Source organism: Trematomus bernacchii, unplaced genomic scaffold, assembly GCF_902827165.1.
Source record: "Trematomus bernacchii unplaced genomic scaffold, fTreBer1.1, whole genome shotgun sequence".
NCBI lineage: Eukaryota > Metazoa > Chordata > Actinopteri > Perciformes > Nototheniidae > Trematomus > Trematomus bernacchii.
Genome location: NW_022987973.1, coordinates 3452608 through 3475466, shown reverse-complemented (window position 1 = coordinate 3475466; position 22859 = coordinate 3452608). Strand labels below are relative to the sequence as shown.

General features: G+C 39.0%; 1 protein-coding gene across 1 annotated transcript in view; it reads right to left on the bottom strand.

The window, feature by feature from the left end:
• Positions 1-22859, bottom strand: part of ush2a (Usher syndrome 2A (autosomal recessive, mild)) — a 184516-nt gene that overhangs the window by 109326 nt on the left and 52331 nt on the right. The window contains 13 exon segments of the mRNA XM_034116183.1: positions 1-95; positions 1556-1744; positions 3420-3500; positions 3900-4124; positions 4518-4797; positions 4893-5023; positions 5664-5852; positions 6343-6444; positions 6819-6945; positions 10359-10489; positions 17532-17655; positions 17898-18004; positions 22647-22794. The exon segment at positions 1-95 is cut by the window's left edge and continues 46 nt beyond it. Of these exon segments, the coding sequence (XP_033972074.1) occupies positions 1-95; positions 1556-1744; positions 3420-3500; positions 3900-4124; positions 4518-4797; positions 4893-5023; positions 5664-5852; positions 6343-6444; positions 6819-6945; positions 10359-10489; positions 17532-17655; positions 17898-18004; positions 22647-22794 (1929 nt within the window).

Here is a 22859-nt window from a genome sequence, read left to right as displayed (position 1 = left end):
ATTGTCATCATGAAGACTCTCAGTGCAGCCAACGGGACTACAGGCACTAACAGTGACAATGTATCGAGTGGATGGAGTGAGACCCCGCAGCACACCTGGAAAGGGAACTTTGTTTAAAAAAGACAACTCTGACGGACACCAGTTATATTTTGAGAACTCAGACTACTGAAGCCTCATGTAAGCTTTCATTTGACTTGTGCGTTGTGAGTGCATTTTTGTGATGTACGTACATATGTGACAAGTATATTAAGATATATCTGAAAAAATGTGAACCAATCCCTTCACAACCCTTTGTCCCGAACCCAAATGTACCTTGGTTGCATGCCTTTTACTGTCCTCTTTGTGTGTTAAAACGTTCCTAAAGTATGTATCAATCTTCTTCAAGAGTGCAATTGAAATGCTTTACTTGTCTCTATGTCACTGTTGCTAAGCAGACTTTCTGGACTTGGCACACAAGGCGAGTCTATTCTAATTGTTAAGCTTGAGTTGTCTCTCTCTGATGTTTTTTGTCCTAGCCGTCTGCCCTTTCCACTCCTTTCCGTATTTCTTAAGTCACTCCCTTCTCCTCCCCCTCCCCTCTGTGTCCAGTCACCCTGTACGTGTCTCTCTTCTTTCTCTCTCTGTTACCCATGTCTTTTAATTCAATTAAGGGCCAGGGCCCCACTCCGCTGCCATTACACCCTCATTTGCTTTCTGTGTTTTTTAGCCGTTGGTGTAATTCTGCAGTCAGGTGTCGAGGCCATCATAAATTAACAAGAAGCCTTATCACGGTGGACTTAATGTCTGGCGAAGAGAGAGGGAGGGAATGGGGAGCACCGAGAGAGACACTGAGAAAGACGGAGACAGAGAGCTCATCTTCATATTTGCCTGGAGACATGGTGGAGTGGATGAGAGGAGGGACGAATAGCAGTGGCGGACGCAGACATCATCATCATCATAAAAGATGAAGTGAGGAAAGATCGAAAAGTGAGCAACAGAGAGGGAGAGAGAGAGAGAGAGAAAAAGAGCAACGCCAGGGTATGACATCATTGGGGTAGTCCTGAGTGTCTTGTTCCAAATGGAGACCGTCTCCTAAAGCTGGGGACTTGCCAAGGAGACATTAACAGGGTTGCCTTGGACAGCATTGGTGTGTGTGTGTGTGTGTGTGTGTGTGTGTGTGTGTGTGTGTGTGTGTGTGTGTGTGTGTGTGTGTGTGTGTGTGTGTGTGTGTTTGTATGAAAGACAGACAGAAAGTGAGTGGAATAGCAGTGTGAATGTGTTTTCACTAAGGGCCAAAATGCCCTTACAGGTCTGACTAGAGGGAGGCAGGAAACCAGCTACAATAAGTTAAACCAGTCAAGTTGAATGTATTGTAAATTATCCAAGTGTCACAGTGATGCCGCTTGTTGTGTTTGTTAGTTATGCTTGCCTGGTTCTTGTTAAGAAAATTCCAGTTATCCAGAAATAGAGCAACCTCTCTTTGTATGCATTCCTTGATCCATACTTCAACTGAATATGTTTAATACACAATGTACTGCATGTCAAAATATGTTAGACATGTTTTTTTATGTTTTACCTGTGTAATTTCCATTAGCCAGGTATACGGCTCTGACAGGCGGCACTTCTGGCTGATCTCTATTGTAGGCATTCAGCTCATATCTGTCAATCAGGCCTCTGATGTCCCCAGTGGGAAGGGCCCAGCTCACCTTGGCAGTGAAGCCATTCAGGCTGTGCACAGAGGTAGGAGGTGGAAGAGACCTAGGTACTAGAAAAAGAGAGAGGGGGGGAAAATGATTAAAGAAGAGAGAAAACAGAAGAGAGGAAATCTGTTGATCATGACGGGGGGAAAGAGACAAGCAAATGTAAGCAGTAGAATACATACATTTAAACTTAGCAGTACATGATAAAACAAGAAAGAGAATCAAAGAGAGGGGAACAAACTATAAATTAGCTCAGGTAGAACTTCTGTCATAATAAATATAAATAAAATAAAAACAAAAAGGAAAATATAAGCGAGAAAAAGCAAAACAACAGATCGAGAGCACGTGAGGTTAAAGAAAAAGAACCCCCCGTCTCCATGTGTTTTAATAGGCCCAGTAAATCACACCTCACCATTAGCATAAATACTATTTATGAGAGTAGTAACTTTTTCAGCACTGATTTAATACAGCCAGCCATTCATTCTGGGCTATATTTCACAGCAATCAGCCTCCCTCCTTCTCTGAAGCACTCTTCTTCTTTCTGTCTCTGACACCCTCAGTAGGTAAGGATGATCCAGCTTCTCCCCCCCACCCCGTCACTTCCTATCTCACCACTTTATTTCCTTCCATATTTGGTTGCATCTGTTTCCATTACATCTAAATGTTTATGCTTACAGATTCATGTGATTTTTTCTTATTTCTACTCTTCTTGCTTTCCTCCCTTCTCTTTCCTCCCACTTTTTGACTCTCCCTACATCCTCTGTCCTCCCATCTTTCCTCTCGGCCCTTGTCCTCCATCCTCCTCTTTTCCTTTTAGTTCTTAATGTTTTTAGCACTTCCTCCCTCACTCTCCTCATTCCTCTCTATGGTCAAAGCATGGTATGCTGAGACCTACCAGTGTATCGTTCACTACTAACGAGCAGCTTTATATTACACAAGGGACCACACAGGCCATTCTGGGTTAACAGCCTTTTACTGGGATGCCCTTTATAGAGGCTTTATCAATCTCTCATAGCGTCAGGCACATGTAATATCACGGGCTTTGGATTAGTCTCACATACTGTACAACATAGTTATGGTTTTACATCCAGGATCTTCTAAGAACAAAAAGAAACACTATAGCAACAGGAGGGCATTCTAAGAACACAGCTTTTAACTAAAAAGGATAAATACTCTATCTACCACTGTCAATTAAATTAAAAAATGTTTTGAGTATGCTGGTGTGATTAGTAAACGCTGCAAACATAAATGGGTTCTTCTTTGGCTACTGCTACACACTTCTACCAAAGTTAATTAAAATCAGGCCAGAGTTTTCCTTTATCCTACTGACAAACAAATAGTCAAACAAAAACTATCTATACAAAAACAAAACCTTGTTGGAAGGGGGTTTACTTTTGACAAAACGTAACAAAATGCATCTAAATTAAAGGTTTTAATAACAGTCAATCAGGGTAAAGTCATATATGTTAGTGACTTGTAAACTAATGTTTTTCCGAGACAACACTTCAAAGAAATGCACACACACACTGCATGCTGATGGCGGAAGATTTGAAATACTAATGGGCCTCATCATAAGGCCTCCCTCCCTCACACTATTAGAGTGTATCAGATCATAGAGCGTAGATAGAAAGAAACATTGATACTGTAAGATACTGTGTACGGCACTGTAATGACATCATCAAGCCGGCTGTAAACATAGGTGTAAAGTACACAGGAACCGAAAGATGAGAGACATTTTACCTTTGCTTCGGCTGCGTCCCCTCTGCCAAGGTCCTGCTGCCCAACCTCCTGCAGCCAAGGCCACTATCCTGTAGAGGTACTCTGGGAAGGGCAGAGAGAGAAACACATTGATTACATAAAGAGAAAATGCATTTGAAAGATGCATGCACAAAAAAGAATCACATGTTGTCTGTATCTAAAATCAAAGTAATGATTGTCAAATGAATCCCAGGGTAATGCTAACAAGTCAAGGTTGACAATGTGTTTATAAATACAACTCTGAAAGATATATTTAAATTATTTGTTCTGAACCATGAACAAAAAAAGATGGATAGAGAAAATGACAGGTAATATGTATTTGATTAATATATGTTATATAAGATTTATAATATATTCAGTAGTTATGAATACTTCTAAGAATGGATGTTGTCTTTTAAACATTGACAATGTGCAAGAGTTTCTGTCCTTGTAGTTATGTAACTGTACAGTGTGGAGCATTACCAGTGAAAGGCTGAAGGTTATGATCTATGGCTTGTGTTTTCCTCCCACTGTACACCAACACTGAATCATTTCCTCTGCAGTTGTACCCGCTCTCACTGTTGGGACAGCCGTCTAAGTAGACTCTTACAGAGCGGCGGGAGGCGACAGAGAGGTTAACACTTTGACTGACAGGAGGGTTTGTTTCATCACTGCGTACGGTGAGACCCCTGATACAACCTCCCAGGCCTATCACAGTGGAAAGGAAAAGAGAAAAAGAAAAAGAACAGAGAATAGTAAGGAGGTGTTGGAATCTCTGAAAACGTTGTAAAATACTTGTTAAATAATAAATACCGTCCTCCACTTTTATATGAACAAGTTGAATTAGTCATGCACTTTACATTGAATGCTGCCCTGCATTGTTACAATCAAGGCAAACACGATCTGCAAAAACCTTTACTCTCAGTTGTTTACATTCATAGAAGAAAACCCAACAGGAGCCCACAAACAGGTTAATGTCATGTTTGATCAGTTTAGTTGCACAGACGTATACTACAGCAACCACAACCACATGAATTGGTGCTTGGTCATCACCTGCCCTTCAGAGAGTCTAAAAGTACTGATAATACCGTACGTTCTCACCATGTTTGTGACTTCGACTGTCAAGAGCCGGGTGTATAAGCTCCCTGGGCACGCCCCCCAAATATAATGGGGAGTCCACTCTCAGCCTCAGTGCTCCTCCCACTCCCCTTGTCTCCTCTGCCCAGTCATTAACTGCAGCAGAAAGGAGCGGGCCATGTTTTGCCAATGAAAACTGTTTCCAGTCTCCATCGCAGTAACTCAGCCCCACCCACATGCTGAGTTCAGTCACGTGACCTTCAGACGCAAGAATTAAGGAAAGGATTCCGGCTTCTAGCTCCACCTAAAAGAAATAATGACAAGCTTAAGTCATGCATTTCTCAAGTTGTATTTAAGTATTCAATCAACAATCATTTAAAATGTGTCTTTGTTTCTTACCAGCATGTAGTCTTCAGTTTGTGTGTTGTATGTAAAGAGCAGAAGTGCATTGAGCTGGTCCGTTCTGAAATCCATAGAAATGTCAAAGTCCTGCCCTCCACTGAAAACGTCTCTGTCCATTTCCAGGTAACCTGAAACAAAGAGGAATACTTGCCAGCTACAGTACATGCCAATGTATTACAAGGCTAGAGGTTAAAGAAAGAAAGCAACGTCTTCCGGTATACAGGAGACCAATACAATTTTAGTCACAATTAAACTGTATGACATGTTTTTAGTTAAAATCTCTTTTTTCATATTTTCAAGAGTGGCAGACACATTAAATACAGATGAAAAGGTCCATTTACAAAGCAATAATGGAATAAAGTACACGGATGAACCTGATCTTTCACACAGAGACCAATTAACTTATCATCATCATATTTATCAACATGAAACAACATCCTCATTATCACCAACACGACAGCAAGCATCTTATTAAGATGCAGTGTTGCCAGTGTATTAGAGACACCAAATCCACTTAAAGCTGCAATCCAACACAGCTTTCTAATGAAAAGTCACTCCGCAGAGTTTTTCTCTGCAATGCTAATACCCTGTTACCCAAAATTAGAGTATGAAGTATTGTGACAAACTGTAGGTTATAGTTTCTTTCTTAATTGGCATAAATGTTTGTGGAAAATGGTTATGTTGGCGTGCATTGTCCTTGTGAATCAAGTAAATGAACAGAAATCATCAAAAAAACATATACAGTATGTTATCAACAAAGGATCCTACCATGACCCAGAAAATGGGCTCCCTCCACAGTTTGAATAGGGCATCCCTCCCAGCTTTCATACACTGACTCCTTATTTGTGGCTTTTGCCCAGTCCAGAGATTTCCAATCCTCTGAGGGGCCGTCAGTCATCTTAAAACTCACGTCTCTAAGGCAACCAGAGAAACCCTGTCGCACTAGCCGAGCATCACCTTGTGGGACAGACAAGAATACATGAAAAACACTTCAAAGGTTTCACTCCATGCGTTCATACAGCTTTAGGTTAAACATTTTGAGTTTCAGTTGTCAGTGGCAATTTCCCAATGCTTATAATGCAAATGAATGTGGTGAAGCATAAGACCCTGGATAAGATAATGACGGCACATTGAATAAAGACAGTAAGTTGTTCTCAAAGTTGTGGGACTGGCCCTCAACCATGTGACTTTTAAAGATGTTACTCCTTCCTGTATAACATTTTACGAGGATACATGACTCCCATGTAATTGTGGGATGCTGCTTGTATAAAAAAAATTGAGGTAATTTGAGCAAAATCCCATTTCCTCCTTGGAGAGTCATTAACATAAATACAATAAATTCAAAAGACAAACCAAGTGGAGACATTTAACAGACCTCTCTAAATATTAGAATTGATACACACTAACATATTATATAATGAAATGGAGTGTTTGACAATGGACATACCTGAATCCTCCCTTAACAAAGTAAAGTCTTCAGGCAGCCCGCCGATGAACATCCCTGTGTTTTCCCCAATAATGGTGCTGCCGCTGGACGCTGACGCACTTCCTGTTGGGGAAAGTGTGGAGTGTAGAGAGGATAGGTTAAAAACAATCTCATTTACCCATATAGAAAGGAATTGAATAAGATCTGAGGATAACGGAGGGGCATGAGGTGTGTTTCTGTGTGTGTGAAGCTCTATTTTTCTCATTAGACACAGAGTGGCTGGGATTAACCTTTCTAATACCTCCATGCAGCACGGGGGGATTTACATAAATAGAAACACACGCACAAACATACATACAAACAAAATCTCACACTATACACATCCAAGCAGAGGATCTCAACCTCGCATGTATACTGTAGATAAGCAAAAATGCATTTACACTCCCACTCACAGAGCAGATACACACAGTGGTCAGTATGAATATGAGAAGAGTTACCTCTGTATTGATTGTTTACAACGATTGTTCCCACGGCCCCTCGCCTTGTTGCTATGATGCTGTGCCATTGTCCATCATTGTAGCGGCGCCCCCCATCACCATGTACACTCACAGCCACCGCAGAGCCCTACACACACACACACACACACACGCAAGATTTAAACACATTTACGTTTATGGTATGTGAAGACATCCTCTGACCATTGGTCTTACAGTTCTCTAAAGTAAATATTTGACCTCTGGTGCAAAAGAGAAGAAGTTTTAAATCACAGTGCAATCAAACACGCTCACTTTGTAACATTACAAATGATCGCTTCTTTATCCCTCTGTTGTGCGAACAAGGTTAGACATTAAGGATCGATGACACACATCAAACACCACCCTCAAAAGGACACCAACATGCACATATAATCATCAAAGTGTTGTTACAGGACTTTTTGCTACCTATTAAGTATGACATCATTGTTGTGATCAGCTTTTAGCAAGTAGGCAAAGACACAAGAGTAACGGGTATACGCACACACTCACACAAACAACATATATCCACACACAGATCACACACAGTGATGAAGATTTAATGATGAGATCAATAAATGTATGAATGCCAGAGTATATCAGCCTTTGACATCTTTACAACCATTGCTAGACAGCTCTACTTAACAAGACAACATGGGAGGAGTCTCTCTATTGCTCTCTCTTTCTTTCTGTGTTACACATTCACACAAACACACACATCTGAATCCATTGTCTGAGAGACTCTGGCAATGGAAGCAACTAACATTCAACTCTCAGAAATCTACCACCAAAGTGCCATTGAGTAAAAACATAATAACTGGACAAAAAACTAACAAACACAAACCAATTCAAGCAGACACAGACATTGACACATTATTTAACAAACACAGGCAAGTCACTTAATTCGCCTGGAAACATAGATCTTCCGCTAAATCCAGGTCACTCATGACGTGCTTTCAGGTCTTTAGCCTTCACTGGAGTTGCACAGCACTCAGCTAAGGTGTGTGTCCGCTGTTTTGACAAGGCCCCAATGCCCAATCTCTTTAATATACAGTCCCTGATACTGGAAGCTGATGGGCACACACACTCTCACACAAACCAAATAAAAAGCACTTATCCAAAGTGCTGCCCCTGCGGATATTCCAGCCACACTTGGCATCCCGCGAACAGAATGCGAGCATATATGGGTGTGAATCTGATGTATAATGCCACGCTTAAGGTGCCAATGTGGTCAATCCTGGCAAAACCTTAGCAAAAACTCCTCCAGAATCTGAAAGGTGACTGGAAGTCTTTTCACGTTTAGGTTGTGACATATGCAATAAATTGAATAACGTTAAGGTACATTTTTGTATAGAGAACAGTAGATTGAAGTGGAGTTTGTCTGTTAAAAAGTTGGAATGGGTCAAATAGAAATCCCTATAATAATTGACCAATAGAGGTATAGCCTCCAAAAGGGTATCAAAGTATTCACCAATCATATATATACAGTATATACGCATGCATACTCATACAGACAAATAGAAACATATATACATATACACATATTAAGAGGTATAAGAGGTATAAAGTATAGAAATAAAAAGTTGGCACAACAATAAATATATAAAGACAGCAGTCTACACACAATATTGGACAGAGACGAGTGTAAGTCTAGACTCTAGACTATTAGCCTAGACTTCTAAACGGAATAATTAATATATAACAGCAGGCAGCTGTGCAAACGACAGTAAATGCAACATTTAGGAGTGCTATTGAGGGGCTAAGATCTGGTTCATTTTCGTAAATGTCAGTTTACATGTTATCTGTTGTTGAAGATTACAATGTCTTCTCCTCGAAAGGCAAGAGCACTGTCAGATTACATTATGGGTTTTTGACACTTGTCTTTTTGCCAGCAAATGTATTTAACAGACAGTGACAGCTAACGAGTGAACCTGATGAGATCTACATGTGTAATCTAGTATCACAGCATGTGACAGACAGTGCAGTTACCAGTTACTACTGACAACCAAGAGCCACTGGTCTATTAAACACCGCTCACCTGCATCAATAGAGTGTGAACCGTTTGTGTGTGCGTCTGTGTTCCCACAATGTTAAATAGTTTGTGACACTAAGATTACTTAAATTCTTTGGTCTTTCTCTTCAATGAGTGACAGCAAATGTCTTTGAGTGTCAATTTGTGTGTGTGTGCGTGCATGTGCGTGTGCGTGTGTGTGTGTGTGTGTGTGGCAGCTCACATGTGCACATATTTATGAGCATATCACTTTCCTGTGTCATGCTAAATTACCCCCCCTGCACTAGTAATCCCATTAAGGCTAGCTCAACAGGCTAATAGGGGGAAGTAATGGGCCCAGCTATATGTATCTAGGGGAACACTAATAAGCCGTGACACCACTCCCACTGTTAATTACCCCAAACTAGTCTAAACAAAGGAATCAACCCAGTTGGAGAAGACACATACGCTCCATCGCCCACGTAGCAGTACACGTAACCAGAGACACACACATTAGCACTGCAAGTCAACAAGAGTCTTTTCGGTGACGTAAACTACTCTCACACACAGATACCTCCCATGGTAACATTTTGATGAGGGCTTTTTGATAATGAGAATTGGATAGTGATGAGGAAGGAAAGTGTGTTTGTGTGTGTTTGTTTGAGTGTGTAATTAGTTGGTGGCCTCATGGAAGTATGTGTAATCATCTCCCATCATCACTTTCATCATCTAAGTCGTTGACTCTTTAACCCCTCTACATGTGTCTGTATCGATGGATAAGGGAAGCAGGGCTGAGTGTGTGTGTGAGTGTGAGTGTGAGTGTGTGTGTGTGTGTGTGTAAGGGTGCAAAGCTTAATTAGCTTGCAATTGGTATTCACGCGTGGTGACTGCAGGGAATGAGTTAATTGCAGTCCAATTCAAACGTTGACACACTTTCAAAGTTTTTTCCCCTCTCCCTGTCTCCCTGACAGAAACCAATGAGGGGCTACAGATCACATTTATTAGATGAGAGCAAGTGAGAGAAAATGGGAGAGAGACAGCGAGAGAGAAAGGGGGGGAAGAGAGGAAGACAGAAAGACAGAGGTGGATCAGAATAAAAAAGAGAAAAAGAAAAGTGAAGGTAAGTAAGTGAGTTAAATTAGTAGATTCCAATAATAAAGGGATATATACAAAAATGTGGATGAAAAAAGATGCATAGATAGGTAAACAAAATATGGTAAGATGTTTACTAACAATAGCAGTACATCTAAAAAATAAATAATAGTTTATCATGTCCTTTTCTCAAATATGGCACTGTAAATGAAAGTACACTCAGGTGTGTGGGTTTTAATTATAGTCAAGCTGGATGGAGATTATGTGGAAGTCCCTCAACAAAAAGTAAAAATAAGGAACACTCAAACAAAAAAATATAATTAATAATAATATTTAATAATAGTAATAAAACCAACAAATAAGAGCAATGCTTGTTGTTGGCACCTGTCAGTCAGTTTCTTTGTACTCACACTTTTTCAAGTTGTAAAATAAATGTTACATACCTGTGGATCGAACAAAAAGTATGGACGTCCATTTTTGAGCTGAATAGCGAGGAACTCTTCCTGACTTCCTGGAGAGAAGGCACAGAGCAGCAGGCCGTCTGGAGACTGAGTCTTGAAACTCAACTCAACACCTGATATAAAATGAGATAGAGAAAAGAGAAAGAGATGCATTTCATTTCTTTAATTTCCCCATAGGATATAATTTAACAAAATGTTATCATACATATCCAATATAATAAAAAATGCAAAATCACTTGGGGGTTAGTTATAAGTGTGTTAATTGACCTGGATATCCCTCTGTTAAACTGGACCATTGCAATATCATTACACAATGTTTACAGTCCAACCTTAAACGAGGTGTGAGCACCAATTCATTTGGTTGTGATCTGCATATAGGGCCTTTTTCTGTCCTCATTTTACAATTTGCAGATACAGCCCAATTTGTTCTATTTCAAAATGCTATAAAGATTGTATAGAAAAATATAGCCACCAACTGGAAAGACAACACATTTAAGTTCTAAAAAGAATTATACCGAGCAGGCTAACTGACCAAATAAAGGAGTAACATCGTATTCCAATACAGCTGTCCTGCTTCTTTTGTTTTAAAGCATACTGTGAAATCAAAGCTTCAGCAATGTGGGAAATGTGTAGATTTCCCTCTAACACACACACACTCGCACAGAATTCTTCTAACGTGCTGTCTTGTCATGTTGCTATGGATCAGAGATTGGATCTTAATCCACTTCTAGATCCACATAGTGACACAGAGCATGCGATTTTACGTTTGCGTTTCCTCATCTCTGTCTGTCTCTGAAGAGAACAGAAGTGTGGGAAGATCTGAGGAGTTGAATGGAGGCAGTCCAGGGTTCATCAGAAGCCGGTGTTTGCAAAATAATTAGTGTGTGAATTCACTTAACATAGAGAGAAGTCAAACAGTTACACGGTAAACTCAAGATGAATACAAATTATCCATGTAGCTCGCAGCTTGCACACTATTTTGAATGAAAAATATCTGTTCCATGTTGTCCAATTGTTACATGTTAATCGAATGGTGTTACGCTAGTTGTTATAAAGCAAAACATGGCTGATATAAAGCAAAACATGGTTACAGAAATAAGCAGTGTCCCAGTCCTAGTAGCAATTACATGTGTCAGAGTCTGATTTCTTTTGGACTGGACAAAAAAATTACCGGCACACATGCTACAAACAGGATTCATTTCATAGATAAGAGCATGTACCCTTTGAAAAACAAAAAAATCCATTCCGGATGTGGCTTGAGAAAAACTCTTTTAGTTTTGCCATAATCATCTTATATTAGTATGTGGCTCACAAGGTATCACAGGTTTGCCATTTCCATTTCAGTGCAGGATATAAGTGATTTAGAAGATAAACTGGGCATACTATACATGTGACAGAATGACAGGAAAGAATCATTGCATTTTCCTTGCAGAATCCAAGGCTGAAAAGCCCCTTGGATCTAAAAGGAATGTAAAAGTGGCTTCTTATAATGGTCCCATTTGGGCAGTATACTATGTATTGATTACCAAAAGTGCACAAAATAAATAGCTTTACCTCAGTTAATGAATTCTAAACAAGTCTACATGGAAATACATGTGCATTAATTGTGGTGGTAGTATGTGGCTAAGACAAGACCAAGAAGTTGTTTACATTGAACTTGCATTCTGTGCATCAAGCAGGCATCCGTCATTTACATTCATGACCTTGTCACCACAGAGATGAGTGAAGTCATGACAGATACCTGACATTACATTACCCCCCTTTAACCTTCTCTGTGTCCCACTCTCCTGATCTCTCATTCCTTCCTTTCTTCCTTCCCTACGCTTTTAACCTTCCTCCCTTTTTTTCTTGACCTTTCCATTCCATCTTTCCCCACCTATTGCTTCATCTGAATATGTTTTTCTCTCCTTGCATCTTCAATTTTCTTTTGACCTCCTTCACTCCCAACTGTGCTCCTTCTCATGTATCCTACTTTACTATTTTTCGTCTTAACGGTGTTGTAAACAGTTATCCATTGTTAAAAAGACAGCAGATGACATCAAAGTGAGCTTTTTATTGTGACGTAAACATAGCGAGGTACAGATTCTATCACACACAAACACACTCGCAACCAATTCTGTACACAAGGAAAAAGGCCCTTTGGACTACGGCGCACACTCAAAGTATCTGACAAGAGAGAAACAGCATAACTATTATTACTGCTTCATCAGCACAGAGGTTCATGCACATGTATGCAATGCAAAACAACTGTGATGCATTCTGATATATCTTTAGATAAAGATACCTATTATGACACAGTGGTTTTGATTAAACATATTGTCAACAGTTAAATCTGCATTCACATTTATCACAGTCGCTCCCTGTAAGGCCAAACATCATTGTACTACTTTTAATATCCAATATCAATTAACAGGAATTAAAATTAGCTATATCAGTAAAACATAACAAAAATGAAAGTGCATGCAGGACTCTTCAGGTATATAGGAGTATATCATTATATGTAGGTATATAAAAAAAGGTAAATGGACAGTTACATATATTATGGGCGAATTTTCTACACCCCTATGGTGCAACATCCTGAACTTTACTGGATGATGTTATTTAGTTTCACTATCTTAACATGGACCCGGAGCTCACGTTTCCTCATGTCATGTGATGTTTATAAATGATTATTCAAGATATCCAATCCAAGTCTTGCAGTTGCCAAAAAGCAGTAATGGTGTAAAATATTGTTGAAAAGTTCCTTTGACCCTATTTGCAATGGCAGATCGCAAGTACTTCCTGTATTGATCTTTGCTTTACAAATAATCGAGCACATCATTATATGTTTTCTTATAATAAAAGGTCAAGAGATGCATGCAAGGTCACATTAATAAACAACTGTTGTTGTTTGCCTATAACGCAGAGCCTGTTTTTGTGAGATGTGCAATAAGGTAAGAAACACTGTCAACATATGCCTGGCCGTGGTGTTTGGTCCAAATGCATGGCATCTAAGTGACACTGCTCATGCTCAGCATTACTTCCTTCAGGTTTCCCCACAGGACTTGTGCTACTTCACACTGACAACCACTTTGGAGCCATCACCAGACAAACCTGAGCACACATCCTGACAGGTGTCTCTGTTACATATACAGAGTACATGCAAGCAGACAAGCACATGCACAGTTCAACACACAGACACAAAACAGCAGCATGCACTTGTTCACCTGAGAGTGCACAACAACGCCTAACAGAAACACAAATGCTGCTAAATATAACAGTACATTTTTACACAGCAGGCCTTCACTCCTCACAAGTACAACATGTGTGAATGCGATGGACAACCAAATCATTTTATTATATTTAAATCGGATGTACTATATCATTAGTTCTAGCAAAATGTCACCTAATGGTCATGCCCAAAGTAGTGAATTCGACCACTTTTGTTGTCTCTTGGGGGGTTTGGTAAACAATCAACAATTGATAATAGGACCATCCTCTGGAGAGTATATATGTCTCATTACATTATGAAACATTTGTTATGCAAATGGTAACACAATTTGGCCAAGATGAGAATATATCATGCTCATTGGCAAAGTGTTGAGATCAACTGACCGAACAACAGCCCGGACCTAAGGCCTACACTTGCAAAAACATATTATTTAAATGTATGTTTATATTATTAAATTCACTTGGGATGAGTTTACTGGACAAGGCTCTATGTGATCTACAGAATGTAATGTAGAATATCAAATCAGCTCTACTTCACATCTGACCAGAACATGAAGAGTATGATGGAGAAATGTTTTCAGAGACCTTTGTCCATAAACATTACCTGTGTTGTTTCACAGGAAGTTTATTTCATGAGCAATATATTACTCAATGTACTGTAAAGAACATTTTATGTCCTACAAGTACATAAAACCAATTATTCTCACACCATCAACTCTGGAGTTGTTAAGTGAGAGAATTATATTGTTTGAATTGAGTCTTTTGTAAATTAAAAATCATTTTATTGTCAGTTTATTGTTCATAATGAAGGTACTGTTCCCCTCTCTGTGTGATATAAAGAGAATTACTTTCATATGTAAAACTAACAAGTGGCAATAATCATCCATTTACAGTTTTAAGTATAGTGTTATTTATAAGGGAGTATTGTTTCTTGTGTTATGGTATTGTTTCTCCTCTCTCTGTCTCGGTAAACAGTGGAGGTTGTGTGCAATCATCTACACAACATAACCTGAATAACTCCAGTCATGTTAGCTCTGCGCTGGCATTAATCAGAGCCTGGCGTATTAATGAGAGCGCGGCAGCAAGCTAATTACACCCATAGATTCTGCAGCAGCCCATTAAATATACAAATGACAGAATTAAAGAGCCCAGCCTCTTCTGATTAATCTTTAAATGGGGAAAAACTAATGATGTCTGTGCAAACTTTCCCTTCACACATTTCTCCCCCTCTCCTTTCAACGTCAACGCCTGGCAATCAATCATATTAATTAAGGAAAAATAATTTGTATCATTTAACATTTCCCTCTTTCCTGCTCAGTTGCTGCAGTGCAGCAGCAGCAATGTACTGTATTAGACATGTCTGGAAATTATCCAAGTCTATTTGTTCCTGCATTCATTTATTTTCTTTTTTTTCTAAACTATGTTTGTGATGTTTCATCACTCTTCATTTACTGTGGGTTGTAGAAATACATCTGGATTAGTGAAAATATGAGCAGGCCATCATCCTCTTTGCAATCAGCCCATTTCAGGCTCAAACACTGAAGAATTATAAATGAGGAGATAGGATTTTATAATCTGTTTAGAACCGTATCCTTAATTCAAAGATGAACAAGGAGAGCAGGAAGTCACATTGTAGCGCTTTGAGACTGAAGCATTACAGATAAGATGAATGGACTAACATGCATTTATGGAAACAAGCACTTACAGGGTATTCATATCATAGCATGATCGCATATTATTATAATCCTGTTTTTATCTAAAGTAAGATTCAGTGTGGTAAATATTGACCCCAAGTACCCTAAATTCATTCAGCATTAGGAAGCATCGTTTATCACAAGTGAGCAGACATTATTATGGAATCATTATGGAAACATCCACTTCTATCACAATAACTGCATATGGAAAGCAACCTATTTGGCTAAAACTATTTAAGTAAAGTGGCTATAAATAACAGGTGAAAGGGTAAATATCATGTGATTTTACATGGTAATCAATTTTGATTCTAAATAAGATTTAACACAAAGAATATTGCCCTTTCTCAAAAATGTACCCTTAATACACATCTGTACGATAAAGACTGTAGTGACATCCTGTACCTTTGGAAACAACAAACTACTTATATTCCAAGAATGGAGCGTAATATTAATGGGAAAATTATGAAAGAACATTGATGGAAAAAATATTAAAGAATATTGATAGAAACATTATGATCTACTGTTTCCTATGGAAAGCCCTTTATGATCTTTAGTCGCAATAAAACTGAGGATGAAAGACAAACAAACTCATCAGTAAAGAAAGATTTTCACAAGACTAAACTGAACAAAAAAGACTATCCAAAGATTTGACTTGTATAGAATTTCTCCAGTTGTCATTGTCGGAGTTACTGGGTTTCCATAAGACATCAACGATTGACGAGTCTCTCCTCTGTGATCAATTGACTCTCGAGGGGACATTACACTGCATTACATTCATAATCCAATTTGGCTTTGATTTGTTCGCTGTTCCATGCGCTTCGATGGGAATAATTGTCTGTAGATGATGCTATTAGTATTGATGGTTGTAAAAGGGCGATGGTTTGAGGACTGCCGACACATTCATGGTCCAGAATAGATCCGGTCTGAAAGTGATTGTCTGATCCATTACCCTTTATGAAGGAGGAGATGAGAGGCACCCCTCATGGGCAAAATCATCTATTTACTGGCAGTTTTCAGATATGTTTATTTACCTTTGCGCTAAAGGGGCATGGATGAAATAAAATAATCATATTTGGTTGATTTTTGATAAAAACACAGCGGTCAGAAAAAGAGCAATGCACAGGAACTGGGAGCCATGAACAAAGATGAAGAATGGAAGTAAAGCTGGTGGGATTTCTTAACTCATAACCACATTTCATTAGGACAACAGTTCATAGAATAACACATACATTCAAAAGGTAAAGTCATTTTGGAATTCTATGCTATAAATAGCTTTTGATCTTAATATAAAGCAACATTTTAATAGATTACATGTTCTATCTCTTAGGGTGGCTACCAATTCAAACACAATCATTTCATTCTTTCTCAATTACTGTGCGACCTTCAAAAGCCCTTTACAAAAACAGAATTTTCTACTTACCACTATGATGCAGTAAAAAAAAAGACAGGCTATCTGTGTGCAGGGAAGCTCAAAGACCGCTCAAATATCCCACTCAGAGATCCTCTCTTTGGTATTAAGACACTGACAATCTGTTATGGCTGAAAACTTCTAATATTTCAAATGGGAAATCAACAGTTCCCAACTTTGCCAGTGGCAAACATATTTGAGTATTTTAGTTAGAAACAAAATGATGTGACAAACCAATGTGAGAGCTTTGTTGACTCACTTTCACATAAGGATAACAGATGAAAGTTTTATCTTGGGAATTTGTTACCCGATTCAGAAATATGGCTTGTATTTTAAAGTTTTACCATGGCTTGGAAAGGTTTTATCTGAGAATTACATTTAAATATATACTGTAGATAAAGAAAGATAAAACTGGTGTTAAAAGGTTTCTGCAGGACAGTGAAGAAATCTCAAGTGGCGTCAAAGAGCTTTGCCCACTCAAATCCCACTGATTAGTATCAGCAGTCATTAATTATGAGCGTCAGACTGGGTGATGTTCTGAGATGAACCGGCACATGTTTGGCTGTGCAGCTCAACCCTCTAATGATGCTGGTAAACAGAAAGATAATTGTCCTTTAAGATGACTGGGGAAGTCATTCTCAAAAAGCGTCACTAGAAGACTGAGAGACTGCGGTACGATCACCGAACACAAAAACATACCAGCAAACAGGTCCGGGTTTGTAAGCATGTGAACATACTCACTTTACTTTACTCACATGCACAGTATAAATCCATGCAGACAGACACGTCGTCCATTTTTTGATACACACATTGATTTGCATGTACCCAGATATACTCTCTTACCTGTGAAGTCAGTGTTGGCAGGAAGGGTGTCACTGGGAAACTGGTAGAAACTGTTTCCAGAGAATCTGGTTCCTCTGACAACAGGACCCCGTGGCTCAGAGAGAGAGACATCTATCCTCTCCACCTGTAAACAAATAAATGGTATACAATAATATTAATATACAGCAACAATACTCAAATCCTTACTTAAGGATTATATAATAGTAATCATGAACTTGTTATTTTGTTTTATTCCACACCAGCTTACTACATTAATTACAATTTATACTAAATCATCCAAGTGCAGGTCCATATTTCAATTTAAAAGTACTAAAAAACACAATGTCAAGAGGCCTATACCGTATTCGAGAAAATTATCTTATAGACCTGATACAGTGGGTGTGGTCCATTGAGTTGGGATGGGGGGTCCCAGTCTATCTGAATGGTGGTATCATTGACTGGATGTAAGTGAGGTGGAGACAGTCCTGTTGGAGCTGAGGAGACACAAGGCAGATAAGAAATGTAAGTAATAACTTTAACAACTTTGTTAAATATCTGTCTTAAATGTGAGCACATAGAAACACAATCCACAACTCTTAACCTACTCTAAGGCATTTTCATGTTGTGAATTTGATCATTGATAAAAATGATTGTTTGATCTTGATATTTTTTTCTTTCATTAGAAAAATGACTTTAGCTCATTTATCTCACACCTACTGCATGTCTAGACTGCACAGTCCAATTTTCATTTACCGGAGGGTCAATTTAATTTCCTTCTTTCACTTTAGATGTTAAATTAAATGTCCCTGTGAAACATACTGGGCGCCACTTGAGCCGTAGCTTCAACATACGTATCATAAATAAATCAACCGGAGACTGGCGGATATGAAGAGAGGAGATATATATATGAAGGGAGAGAGAAACATAGCAGGTGATGGACTGGTGTAGAGATGGGAAAGATGTGCGTGCATTAAGTGTCAATCCGTCGTTGTGCTTCTGTGTGTATGTGTGAGTGTGTTTCAGTAATGGTCTAAATGGTCTGTGGTAGGAGTAAATTAGCTCTCAGTGACACACATGCGGACCGTCTTAGTGTGAGTTCTAATAGAGCTCTTAAAAGGGAAGTGGACAGCTTGTCTTAGGCGGCTCATCTTGGCACATCAAACCATAAATTACTGCCAATCGATAGCTTACCAGTCTATTGAAATTGAGCTATGGTGACATTTAGAACATTGAAGGTGCCACACGCACACACATGCATTCACACGCACATTTTGGTAAAGTGGTGTACTTCTATGATCAGAATCAGAATAAGGTTGCCATGTAGGTTATTCACTTACTAGGAATTTGCCTTGGTGTTTGGTGCGTACTTTAAAGATATTGAGATGAAGCATTTCATGGCTTGAATCTTTCTGTAGCAGACCTTTATCTGAGCCTTGTAGTATGTTAACATGAGGCGACATAAGTATTTCCTGGGCTTCTGATTGAAACCCAGTGGCAAAATGGATAACGCTCTGCTGGTTTTAAGTTTTGATCAGACTGGGCTGACCTCCTGGAATAACCCTGGGAGAGGTCGGTCTGTGAGACTGCTATGTTACTGTTGGTATTATAACTGAATTACTGGAGCTATTGTCACCTTTGAAGGCACTAAAAATCAGTTAACAGAGAGTAGGTCTACTATACTGTATAAGTGGGGGTTAGGCGATGATTCTTGATCTCTTCTCTTCAGAGTTGACTCCAGTTATTGTAAAATGTTGGTGAAGTTTATGAGAATAATTTCACTTTAACAGTAAAAACTACATGTATGTGATCAGTGAACATTTAAAAGTGAAAGTGACATTGGAGTAATGCGATCACATTGTAAAAATAAGCCAAGAAAACGTAAATGTCTTTAGGTACGTTTCAGGTGATAGTAATTTGTTTGCATCGGTTTGTTTTTGCAGTGTTTCGTTTGTGCAGCGCTTTTAGTAAACGCTGCGCATGTTTCGTCAAGTTGGTGAAGATTTTTCTTGTTTGTGTTTTCCAATTCATGTTTTTTTATTTGCAATTATTTTTAAACTGCAGAGCATTTCTTATTATGATAATGTTTTGCACCTGTTTGCCACCGTAGAGAATCCTTTTACAAACAGATTTATACCAAAGTGGTAAATATATATAAAAAAACAATTGTATTTCAAATGATCTTTTAGGTGCAACAGCCACTGAAGTATTGTTGAGTTGAACAAAGTAACATTATTGGGGATACCGGTTGTGTTTATTAGACGCAATATTGTCATCAACAACCAGCACTCTATCACCATATTTAAACAGACTCCAAAGGACAGTGTGTGTATGTTTGTCCGTGTGCATTGTGTCATACCAGACAGCTTTCCTTGTTGATCGATGAGATTCTAATGTGCTGTCCCCTATTCTTAGGGTGTCATGTATTCATTTATTGCATCTGCTTGTTAATTCACTGAAATGTACTTAACACTATGACACATTGAGTTGACGAAAGCCACTTGCCTCATCATGCGTGTGCTGAAACGCACACATGTACAGCCACACACAAGGTTAGCAGTCCACCAGAAAGGTTAATTTTAGCTGCCGACATGGTAATGAAGCAGCTAAATCATGGGCCAGCTCCCAGGAGCAATTGTGCATGTGTGTGTGTTTTCTGTTTTTACAGCGACTGACATGTCTTAACAGGCTCTTAGCGTACAGTTACACCACGCACACAAGCACACCACTTATTGACATCGCGATCCCTTGCCATGCATATTTCTCCCCTCAAGAAGGGCCTCAGGCCAATTATGCGTAAATCAATAAAGTTCCTGTTCTGTTGAGTGGTGTTACAGTGGGAGTGTGTATGTGTGTATGTCTCTCTGTGTGTATGTCTTGTAGAACAAGTCTTTATGGATGTAGGATACATAAAACATCACCATCAGCCCCTGATTAGCCACTCACTTTACGTCTTGATCGATAACTTTGTGGAAAGACACACACATTGAAACAATTGCAAATGCATCCACACACATGGAGCGCGAGCGCATTCCTTGTGTCGTTACGTCTGTCTCAATGTGCGCGCTAATGCTCAGTCATGTGCTTTGGTGTAACTCCAGTGGTTTCGCAGATGCCGTCTGCTCACTTACAGCAGATGGTAGCTGGATCTAATGGCCCAGCCTTATGTGGCGTAGATTTATCAGTGCATCAGTACCACGCTCAAGTACACCCTGCCAGGAGTACCACTTAATGTGAGGATCATTTCCTGTTTCATTCAGGAGATGTTCATTTCGAGACCAAATGTAACATTTTAGACAAATCATGCAGAAGTTTTCAGTTTTTCTGTCGATTTTTACAAAAAATGTGGGCTTAAGATGTCAAAATGTATTGGGAGAAAACCATAGACTGAGAAAACCTAAGAAAATACTTTTAGACATATTTATTCATAATACATGTAGCTCTGTGAGCTACAAGCCCTGCATCAACAGTATAGATTGAAGTGAGGTTTTACTCGGACTAAGATTTGTTTGGTTTTCTCTCTGCAAGGTTTTTCCCAAAAAATAAAATCGAATGAAATACTGTATATATATAATATGTTATAGTTTGAACAGACTGAAGGATGATCAAACAGACGGAGGCACGCACAGAAGTACATAAAACATAAATCCTGCAGCCACAGCTTTGTCAGAATGAAAGCATAAAATATATAAATAAATATTTTCTAAGAAAATGAGGCGTGGAGCTGCAACAGAAGCTCAACACCCAATGGAGTAGCACATGCTATGCAAATTGTTTAGAGATGATAAAAAAAATCTGCCAAACGGCATATGCCCTTATCATTTCTTATAGTTGAAACAAGGGACATCTTTGGCGTCGGATGAAACAAAATGGTAGGAACAGATGTGGCTGTTAAAAATACATTCAAAAAGTCAACTGGGTACAATAAGCCATATTGTATTGTACTGTATTACAGTCATGAGAAGTCTTTGGAATCACTTGAAATAAACATTGTCGCTGTGTCAACAGATGCAGCCATTAAAAATACATTTAAAAAGTCCACAGATTACAATATAAAGTATCATTCATCACAATAAACACAAGGAAGGACTTTTTCAGAATTGTTAGAAATGAAAATATTCGTTATGTCAACAGATGTAGCTGTTACGAGTACGTTCAAAAGCTCAAATCCCTGAGCAAGTATTTATAGATGAAAGGTTGGGGTATTTTTTCAAAACCACTCGGCGCATCCATTGTCTATTTACCAAAAGGGATAAACAAAACAAAACAGAAAAAGACATAAAATGAGCAGCAAGAGCAGAGAGAGTTCATGAGTGAACAGATGGAAACGAGTGTTGGGAGTCAGGTGTGTGTGTGTGTGTGTGTGTGTGTGTGTGTGTGTGTGTGTGTGTGTGTGTGTGTGTGTTATGTATATTTCAGAGTGATTCATGTTTCCCTGCTGCAATGTGCTATTTTGTGTTTAAGTGCAAGCGCCAGGTAGAGATGGAATTGAAGCATAGATTAAGAGAAAGTGTGTGACAGAGCAACAGACTGTCAGAGAGAAACTGACGGATTAAGACAATGAATACAAATCCTGTAACTGCGTGTGTGTGTCTATGTCATCCTGCACTGATCAATTAGTACTCATCTCAGTCCCATAGATTTTTGCCTGAGTTATTAAACACAGCCAATTCATTACCATTCCATAATGGTTATACATCTCAAAGAGAGAGATTGTATGTGTGTTTCTGTAACTCTGTGTGTGTTTGATTCATGGCCAGCAGGAAGTGTGTGCTACGCCACATTTTTCTCCTTGTAATTAACAGTAAATTGTTTTTACTGCCGCGTGCCATGAATATCCCCTCCGGTTAACACAACCATTGCTGTCTCCACTCAAGTACCCAATGACTGACTGTGTGCTTTTGGATACGTGTGTACATATGTCAGAGGCTTGTGTTGCAGTAGTTATAAAGAGAATAACCCCACAAGTATTTTATGTTACTAAGCTGCTATTATCTCTCTGCAAAAACAATCAGCATCAGCATTTCCATGTTTTCAAATTTAGTTTTTATAAAGCTGATTACTGTTGCGAGGCCATTTGTACTTTTGTTTCTGTTTGTCTACATCCATGTGTGTTTGTGTGCACATGTTCTTGTTTACCTGCTGGTAAGGTCAGTCCTGTGCTTGGCAGACTGGAAATGCAGCCTGTCTTTGTGCAGAGTGTTACTGTGAAGTTGTACACATGGTAAGGCTTCAGTCCTTTCACCACATAAACAGGTGGTGACGATGGGCCCACCCTGTGTAAGACCTGAAAAAGTGAGAGAAAGAGGGGAAAAAAGTAGCAAGAAACAGGATTTATACACACTGACCTCA